Source organism: Musca vetustissima, unplaced genomic scaffold, assembly GCF_032173495.1.
Source record: "Musca vetustissima isolate MV318-11 ecotype Yass unplaced genomic scaffold, APGP_CSIRO_Mvet_v1 utg20582, whole genome shotgun sequence".
Taxonomy (NCBI): Eukaryota; Metazoa; Arthropoda; class Insecta; order Diptera; family Muscidae; genus Musca; species Musca vetustissima.
Window position 1 is genome coordinate 90,492 of NW_026887348.1, and position 10,384 is coordinate 100,875.

The window sequence follows — 10,384 nt, forward strand, 5'->3', positions numbered from 1 at the left end:
CAGATCAAAAGAATATTGAATTCAGATCTTTTTGTGAACATTCATGGTGGCTTTGGGAAAAAAAGAGAATTTCATGCTACTCAAGCCTGGATGGGGCGCCCCATCCCATGGTCGAACGAACGGTTCGTTCATTGTTAACTGCCGTATGATTAACGGCGACAAAATGACCATGTGACGCCACTTTTGTTGTCCCAAAAACACACAGCCTGCCTTTAACTAATGATTGTATAAACATTTGGAAAGGAAAGGTTTCTCTGGTGGAACTGTAGAACAAAGGTTCTCTTTCTGTTGTTGTTTGGAGAACACGATGATGATTTGTGTTCTCCGATCGGGTTAGGACATAATTTTCATATTTTTTTTCGTTTTGTCATTTCGTCGTGAATGAAAACAATAGCTGAGCATCTGAGGCGTCTTTGGCGTCACCATTGTTTTAATGGTGTTGGACTGGGGCTATCGACATCCGCCACTATTATTATTGTTATTATTCAGATTATGAATCGGTGTCCAGATCCCGGGTTTATTGTGGGAGCTTTTTTTGTCATTTTTTGTCAATAAAGGAATCGTAACGAATTGAATGGATTTTGTTTTTTTTTTTGGGTAGATCCTCACCCGCTGTGTGACCATAACAAAGTCACTCTACGCTTTAGAAAAAAATGTTCTTGTTTTAGTTTTTTTTTCTTCAACTTCTTCTTCATCTTCTCTGGAGACTGGCTGCTGACTGACAGACTGGCTGGTGATGTCCAGCTGTGTCAAGTTTAACAATATGTAAATGCGTCAAGTTCATTCCGGCAAATCGTCGTTATAAATACAACATTAAAATGCCAGGCCAGTGTTGTTGTTATTGCGGCTGTGAAGTGGTGTGGGGATAAGCCATAAAGAAACCCCCGAAAAACCAAACAATGACAATCCCCTAAGTATCCAGCCGTGAAAAGATGCATAAAAACCCAACAAAAGGTTACCTACTTCCTTGTGAAAAGCGACAAAAGCAAAAACAACAGTTTGTCATGTGCTCGGGTGGTTGGTTGGAAGGGAGGCAGGGCGAGGGCAGGGCGGTGGCGTTACTTACCCAAAAAATGCTCAGGGGGCTTCTTCATTTTTTTATGGATTTGCTTAACAAGCTGTTATGAATGTCGTAAATTGTTATAAATTTCGAAAATTTATGTTAAACGGTTTTCCAAAAGGCCATTAAAGGCCAACCTGGTATTTTTTTGTTAAGCGCCAGCAGGACAAATATTTGCTCATCTTTCTACATTTCATTAAAATATTTCGTTTTTATTTTTTTGGCATACCTATTGTTATTTGGCCTCGTAGCAGCGGGATTTAAAGCTGTCCGTCCAAGGCTGCTGGTATTTTTTCGATTCCGAACGTCATCGTCATAATCTTTTTCCTGAGTTTGTCACTGATACATTTGTTTGTTTGTTTTTTATTTCATTTCATTATACAGCTAAGACCAAAACAAGCTTCTGGCAATTGCTAAGCTGCGGATTTTTTTCTCTCTTAAGCTGGCGCATATTATACCACCAATCCTTTTTTATAAATGATATTTTTTTATGATTCGCCAAATGCGATGATTAAGCCTCACAGCAAGCAATCGTTTGGTATTTTTGGTTGCATAAATAAAATTCTTGGAATTTCTCCCGCACTCCACAGAAATAAACCAGTGGCCACAGCGGTTGCTGTTAATGTGAAACAAAAATCACATCAAGATTAATTACAATTGATTAATGTTCAATTTACAGTCGCAATACTGCCTTGCCTGAGAAATATCCCAACAAAAAATATCCCTTATGAAAAGAGGGATCTGACAAACAGTGGTCAGCTTTGCTTCCTGTTTTGTAATCGGTACCCAATTTTTTTTAAAATATTATCAAATAAATTGTGGTAATTTTATATCGGGACAAGGGTCATAAATGTTTTAATTTTTTTTTTAAAGGTGATTTCAATATTTTGGTTATTTAATGACAAGGAAGAGAAAAAAATATATAAAATGAGGAAAATAAACTGAATAAATTAGATGAAAAAATATATATAAAAAAATCAAAATATTGAAAAATAACATTTAAAGAATGTGAGGAAATGAAATTCTCTTTAAATAAATAAGAAAATTATTTCACAAAAAATACAAAAATACATTAAATAAATATTATTTTTTTGTAATTGCTTAAAATGTCTGCTATTTATCTGAGTCGTTTAAAATTTTTAATATAAGAAAAAATTGACTTTAACCACTTTCAAAATAAACTACTTATACAAAAATCCGTGAGCGGAACAGTGTAGTTGTACGGGGCCGTCCATATGATATCATACACAACTAATCTAACTTCTAATTAACGGTTTTATATTCTGAGCCTGGCAAATCTGTAGTGGTATTTGCACCCTCTTGACCGATTGTAGGTCAACAGCTTCACTTTCTAACCCTGCCCTTTTTTTACAAATTTTTTTTTTTGTTTTTTTGGTGACTTTAGGTTTTGGTTGATTTGACCCTGGGAATATTGACCAATAATCATCTATACAGACGTTCTAAATATTTAGTCACATCCCCTTCACCGTGTAAAATATGTGATGTTCGGCATTTGGTCAGATCCTTTAGAGCGACAAGAAAATCTAAGAAAAATAAAGTTTTCGGTTAATGGCACCCACTTTATATCATCATCTCAACATTACCGAAAATTATAGGAGTCGTCGTTGACCCTTACCGCAACATCATATACAATTTCAAAGCGATTAGCGCGACATTTCCGTCCTCTAGTGGGGTATTGGTAATACTAAACAATATAATAACACACACACACCTTTAAATATTTATGTATAACTCCGACATGCGAGTACATATAAGTTATTGGTATCAATTTAAAGGTCAACCTTCAGGAGTACATTTTCAAACAAAAGTCTGGGTCCATTTGACTCGCTAAATATTGATCGATCTGTATTGTGTGGCCACACGTCCTTCCTGGTGTGAAACTGCTTGGTTCGGGTCATAATTGTGGCTTCTAGAGAAAAAAAATAAAGTTTTTGGTCCATTTTATCACCTAAATGTTGGCGGATCATTACCAAAAACAATGTCATATCGTATCGTATTTACAAATTATAATGGACAGATGGACGAACAAACATGGCTAATATACCAATCGAGATATTACGATTGGTATTCTTAAACTGTGGGTTTAGGACCAATATTTCACCATTACAAGCTTATGGGCCACACAAAGCTATATTACCCGGACAACATAGTGGTGTAGGGTATAATAACAAAAAAAAAGTATTTTTTGATACCGAGTATTGGGATGGGGTGCAGGTGTCCCTTTTAATCAGGAGAAAACGAAATTCCCCACTCCACAGACACACAGAGTGCCAAATTCTCCACTACTTTTATATTGGTAGGAACATTTGGCATCACCACTTTAATTAGAATGATGTTAGAGCCCATTTTATTTTTAAAAACGTGCACTAAATACCTAATAATTAGGAGCTTATGTTGAAAATTTGTGGTAGAGGGATTTTCTACCATTTCTTATCAAATTTCGTCTTAACTGTTTTATGGTGGCTACACTAAAAAGGGACCAATATTGGTAATTTTTAGTCGAAACATTTGCAACCCAATCAGTACCTATAATACCAAATTACTGAAAATTCAGTGGTATGTATGAGCAAATTTGTATAGCTCTATTGTGATTTCAATAGACTGACGGGAATTGTTTAATCGACATCTTCATGGGATCTCCCGTTAATATTTTGAGTAGTTGCAAACAAAATGACAAATTATGATAATAAAATCAATTTTTAGAGTATTTCTATATGAAGACTATTGATTCATTCCTTCTGATATCTCCTCGACAATTATTTTTTTGGAAATTAAGAAAAAAAGAAATATTTTGAAAATTATATAAGCGTCTAGGATATAATTTTATTTATAGAAAAGGTTAATCACATAAAAATAATTGACAATAATTAACTTTCATGAGCATGGATTTAGAATTTAATAGTATTTTCAAATTTTATATGTGGTTGATAATAATTCTTAAAAATATTTCTTTAAAAATCCTCACTTAGGGCTGATGAGGATTCATGGAAGATATTCTTTAAAGTACCGAAGACCAAATGGACCAACACAGTTTCATCTAATCGATTTACAGACCACACTTATGAAATGAACACTACGATATTATAAATAGGGAAATGATTCATATGGATTACTTAATAATCATTATTGTCTGTGGACATTTCTCACACAAAATTTATTGATTAAGAATAAGTAATCTTATTTTGTGGATATAATATTTTTATTAATATTCTAAAATATTAATAAAAAAAATTCCCATGGACCAAGAATTTGTTAATTGGGATTACGGATAAATCTTATAAATGTCCTGAATATTTACTTAAAAAAATATTTTTCCATGCTCTGGATTTATAAATTTTTTCAACTCCCCAGAAGAAGTGAGTATTAAGTGGACATTTGTAACAGCTCCAATTGATATTGAGCTGAGATCCATTGCAGCATAAAAATGTTCTACAATTTCTCTTGGTTTAAATATAAGTCTTTTTCAGAATAACGATTCCATCTAAAATTAATATCAAAGATCACGATTCCATTATGTCGGAACCAAGATTCTACAAGTTTTTCGTCGATTGTTTTTATTACTCAGGACATATTACCATGAAATCACATTTGAGTTCTTTTTTCTTTAAAGGGGGTCTTTGCACACTTAACATAATAAGGACTAAATCGTAATTATTATACCTCTGATTATTTTACATACTTTCAATGTTCCGGAATAAAATTAATGATACGTTCAGTGTCAAAAGTAACCATAATTTAAGGATTAAATTCTCCTTCCGTTTTTACTATAATAATTATAACTTATTAAGGTACATCGACATGTCTTCAAAGAAAGATTTCAATATATTTTTTTGAAAATTATCCGAATTTTAAGTACGTTTCTATGAAAAGTGTATATGATATTCAAGTATTTCGAAATAACTTTTAAGAATTTATATAAAAAATGAAAGTATTTTTTCATATTTTCACAATTATTTTATTTTATTATTTTTTATATTATTTTCTTATATTGCTTTGAAACTCTCCAAAAAAGAAAACCAACAAAATGCATTTATTTTTGGAAAAATCTTAATACAATATAAATTCAGTGGCTCAAAACCAAAATGCTGCATCAAATTCATTAAGAAAAAAACACCTATCTAATGATTTACTGGAATTTTTTAATAAAAAAACCTTGTGTTTCTTTTGTATTGTTTTCTTTTCAGAAAAACCAACAAAACTGAACAAGATCACTATTGATGTCTGTCTACATAAAAACCTGAATGAATTTTCGATTCAACGTACCACCACCACCAATCAAATAATAGAAGTGAAATATCTTTTGGAGTGTTTAAAATAGAGCATTTCGAAATACGCCCACATTCGACACCATAACCAATAATAAACATTTCTATAAATTGAAAACGATCTTCCACAAGACGGTGACAATAGCAACAACAACGATAGATAAAACCACAAACAACCACCAACAAGAAAAAGAGCAACCACCACCACTGCCGCCTCCGCCACATTGGAGTAAAAGAAAGAAAAAATCGACAAAAACATTCGAAACGCCATAACGGCCATAGAAATACCCTCGCCACCAACAACAACGCCAACAACACGATTTTGTGTGTGAAACCCACCACCAAAACACCCGAAGAAAAAAAGTACAAAATAAAGGTGTTTAAATCACCATTTGAAGTAACACATCAGTCTGTCAGCAGCTGCTGCATAACGCGCTTGTTATCTCTCTGCGTTGCCCGAACGAAAAATAAAAAAAAATCGTCGTCTTTAAGAAAAAATATAAAACTTAACCACAAGGAAAGACGAAAAAATAGAAATATTTTCTAACACCACAAAAAAAGAAAAACAAATTGTTGATTGTAAACCACACACACATACACCACTTGGAACAATTGGATCGTGGCCAATCATTGCGGTGGAAGCCAAGCCATAAACCGCATATCATTTTGCTGGACAACTTAGTAGAACAAACACGAGGAGATTAACGTGAAGTGAACGACGCCGCCGCTATCGTTGCCGACAAACGATAATAATAAAAATTGTTCCGTCTTTTTGAGTGGAATAAATACGAAATAACAACGATTTCCCCCCATACTCATTATCCCCACCACCCCGAAAAAAACACTCTGCTCCAAGCGTAAACAGTGTTCTTATCTCAAACAACAACAACGCCAGTGTACTACACATTTTCATGATTGCATGACAAAAAAATAAAGAACAACAATTGTGAACTGAAATTACTCAATTACTCTCAAAGAGTACTCACACACATAGCCATACATACAGAGCTTAGCCGTTAATCAACAAATCCCCCCCTCCATAGGAAAGAGAGTACACACAGCTGACTGACTGCTCTTTATTTTTAATTGCAAGTGACATTTTTGGTTTGCTTTTATTTATTATTATTGAGAGTGTGTTTGTGCGTGTGTGTGCGATAGCTTTTAATCAACCACACAAACAACAACAACAACAGAACAAAATAAAACGTTAAACCAACAACAAAGAAGCCAGTCGACAAGCAAACAAACAAAGCCACCACCATGTTCGCTGTAATGAGAATCGACAATGATGACTGCCGGTCGGACTTTCGTCGCAAGATGCGTCCGAAGTGTGAGTTCATTTGCAAGTATTGCCAGCGGCGTTTCACCAAACCCTATAATCTAATGATCCACGAACGTACCCACAAATCGCCCGAGATCACCTATTCCTGCGAAGTGTGCGGCAAATATTTTAAGCAACGTGATAATCTGAGACAGCACAGGTAAGTTTTGAGAAAAAAAAACAAAAAAATTATAAATTATTTTAATTTAGAATTAGACAAAATTGAGACAAAAAGTGACAAAAGTATAAGTTTTTGGGGAGAAAGAAGAAAATTGGCCTTCTCTTGAAAATTCATGCATCAAAAGTACGAACAATGAGAACATTTCTATTGCTTTTGATTTCTTATTAGAAGCCAATATATTTGGGAGTTCCGTGAGGCTTTAGACCTCTCAGAGGTCCCCAAATAAAATTAAATTTCTAAGTATATAGTTCTCTTGAGATAACGTGTGAGCATTTATAAAAGTTATAACGTCCCTTGGAATATTCCGAACTGTTTCATTGTTATTAAATCAAATGAAAAATCCACATTTTGGGCGATCATCGATTGCTCTTGGCCTTTATAAAAGACGAAACATTTTCTTGGACACACATCTTCTAAAGTTTAAAATGGAATTTTGGAAACATGAAAATTATTCCGGTTCCCCTAAATTGGAGTTCTTATTTTCATCCAAAAGCTATAGACAATCCACAATTACTGAGGTTTCCTGTTGTTCACGATCTTTGCGAAAAAAAGACAATACGTTTGGGCCAATTTTTGCTCCATGAAAGTGTGAAGATGGATATATGTGGCAAAGTAATTTGAAACAGGGCTTCGTGAGCTACTCTTTACTTCGAGAGATTGGGGAATTTTTTCTCCGTGAAGATGGTGAAATGTGCCTTATTTCCTGAGCTGCCTTCTTGCTCCTGGAGTTTATAAAAACAGATTTATTTGGTAGAGCATTTTTTGGTAGAGCATCCGAAAGTCTTTACAAAACAAGACCTCTACGGGCTACTCTTTCCGTTGCGTGTGGAAAAAAAGTCTTCTGTTGCTTCAAAAATCTATTCAATTTCCTCTTGAAGTTTCTCAAACAATTGACAGCTGCAAATGTGTCTGCATGACAATTTTCCGTTCCTGAAATTTAGAAATCACGTCCTGATTTCTTGGCATTATTCTGTAAATTATCATTGAATGAATCATTAAAAAATATCTCGAAAAGGAGTCACATATCCTGAGGTGAATTAATTGCTTGACCATCTTGACTTATTTCAGAATATTTTCTAAGCCAAGATGGTCAAGCTTCATTTGTTGCTTGTAAAGTCATTTAATATTTCCAAATATTTTTACAAAACAAATGACCTGATTTCTTAATAAAGTTGTAAAAGCGATTAGGTTTTCCAAGTAGGCATCGATATATTTTTCCATAACTCCCAACAAGCTTTTCCTCTAGGAAAAAAAATACAGAAATTTCAACAAAAAATGTATTGCGGATTTAAATTTTTCCACAATTCACTTCTGATACTGAAAAATTCTAGATTTGAAATAAGTCAACAAATTAAAGCCACTACATTTAAAAAAAGAGACTTAAAAAGCTGAACATTCAACGCAGATGAAATCCATATCTTTCGCTTAAAGTTTTAGGTAAATTTTTAAGAAAAACCTTTCGATTTTCTTAATAAAAAAATCAAGAAATGTTGAAATTTAAACAAATATTTGAGGAATATTTCTCAGCTATAATAGGATTTGTTCTTAAAAAAGAGTGAAACTGCAAAGCAGATAGTGGTCTCGTCCTTGGAATAATTTCAATATAACAAAAGTTCGACAAAAAAGTTGTTGAATATTCAACAATTATATTTTTGTAATATATAATTGTTGAATATAAAAAATCTGGCCATCAAAAAAATCAGAATTGAGAACAGAGAAGTATAACCTTAAAAAAAATAATAATAATAATGATTAAACAAAATTGTTGAAAATTCAACAAGTATTTTTTGTAATTTTGTTAGTTGAGGTGTAACTAAATCAGAATGTATAGCAGCGCAAAACTCTATATCTCTCAGTATATCATCATTTAAAATTATACGATAAAAGAATGTCTACAAATTTTGTTGAAATTTAAACAAATATTTTTGCTTCAACGTTCTTGGGTCAATAAAATTCAGTTCAGGAAAAATGAGTAGTGAATATCTGCCAGAAATCTCGTTCTGAGAAACCTTTCTGAGCAAAAAATTAAAAAAGTGTTGAATTTTCAACAAAAATATTTTCATAGTTGTTTTTAGTCATTTAACGTCCATAGATGTAAAAAATAAAAAAAAATCGCAAATAAAATAAAATGTTCTTCGGCACAACCCTAACGAAAATGTTGAAATTTCAAAACGATTTTTTGTTGAAATTTAAACAAATGTTAACTCCTTTTAATTTAAAAAAAAATACACCTGAATAGAGCTGATAGGACATCAAATTATACGACAATTTCACGAAGTGACAAGATTTTGTATAAAAATTGGAGAAAGAATTTTGTTGAAAATTCAACTGTTTCGAAATGTTCTGTGCATTACTTCTCATCTTAAAAATGTAACCGAAAAAATATTAAAATAGGCCCCAAAATCCCAAATTCTCTGCAAGATCTCTTAGAGTATCCGAAATTAGGTTAATTGGCAAATTATCGATACAGGGGTCCATTTGACTTACTTTTCCACTTCATGCCATTAAAATCTTAACTGCAAGGAAGCTGAGAAACCTCTTTTCAATGTTTAAAACTAGTCTTAAGGGTTCTTTAGTGTCAACGGGAAAATGTTTCGTCTGACATCAGTCTTCGGATTAAACCGCCATTTATTAATTATAACGCTGTTATAATTAATAGGTCCAAAAATTGGGTTCGAAGCCTAATCTATTATTTTTTACAGGCTAACATTTTTTTTTTGTCATTTAATGATATGTAAAAAATTTTGTCGCCAAGGTGTTGGTTGACTGCACCTCTGAATTAAGCGGAATTTATTGTATTATTAGTTTTTAAATATTTATTGTAGTTTTTCTTAGACAATAAGCTGTAAATTATTATTATTACTATTATTATAAATGTATTTATAATACATTTGGGTTATTTGCAATATTTCTAATCTCTATTTCTTTTCTTGGTTTTTTTTCTTTCCTTTTTAGATGTAGTCAGTGTGTCTGGCGATAAATATCCACTATATATATTATGTAAAGCACCAATTTTTTTATATATACATAAAACATACATATTATATATATAAAAAAAGTATAATAAATTAATTAAAACAAATGGAAAAAATAATATGTAGCAGCAACAGCTCTAAAATAAAATATCACCATGCACGCAACATCAACAACAACAATATGCATCCACCCACCAAGCAACCAAAATCATCTACCATCACACTACACACATCACAATCACACACCTATATGTAGAGAGCAACAACAATAACAGAAAATGTGTAATAATTATTATGTAAAATAGAAATAGCAACAACACAACTATGCCATCCAAGTAGTCTCCTTAAGAGTAGTGTCATCACAAACACCATCATGATCATCATCGTCATCTTTACTGGCCTTCTGTCTCTTCTTCTGGTATTACTTTCTACTACTACCTCTCCTACGTAATTGTGATGGAGTCATCGTTGGATCATCCGAATACCATATGGTGGCTCTTTAATGATTTCTCCTAGATCAACATCGTCATCTACATATGTGTGTATGTAGGTTTGTTGGAT

At 32.7% G+C, this 10,384-nt stretch overlaps 1 protein-coding gene across 1 annotated transcript; it reads left to right on the forward strand.

Moving 5' to 3' along the window:
* The first annotated feature begins 6,561 nt into the window (after window positions 1-6,561).
* LOC133334922 (protein drumstick) lies at window positions 6,562-9,841 on the forward strand. The gene is made up of 2 exons (XM_061543236.1): window positions 6,562-6,827; window positions 9,804-9,841. The coding sequence occupies exons 1-2, from the start codon at window positions 6,607-6,609 to the stop codon at window positions 9,826-9,828; spliced, it is 246 nt and encodes an 81-aa protein (XP_061399220.1). The 5' UTR covers window positions 6,562-6,606; the 3' UTR covers window positions 9,829-9,841.
* Window positions 9,842-10,384: the final 543 nt, after the last annotated feature.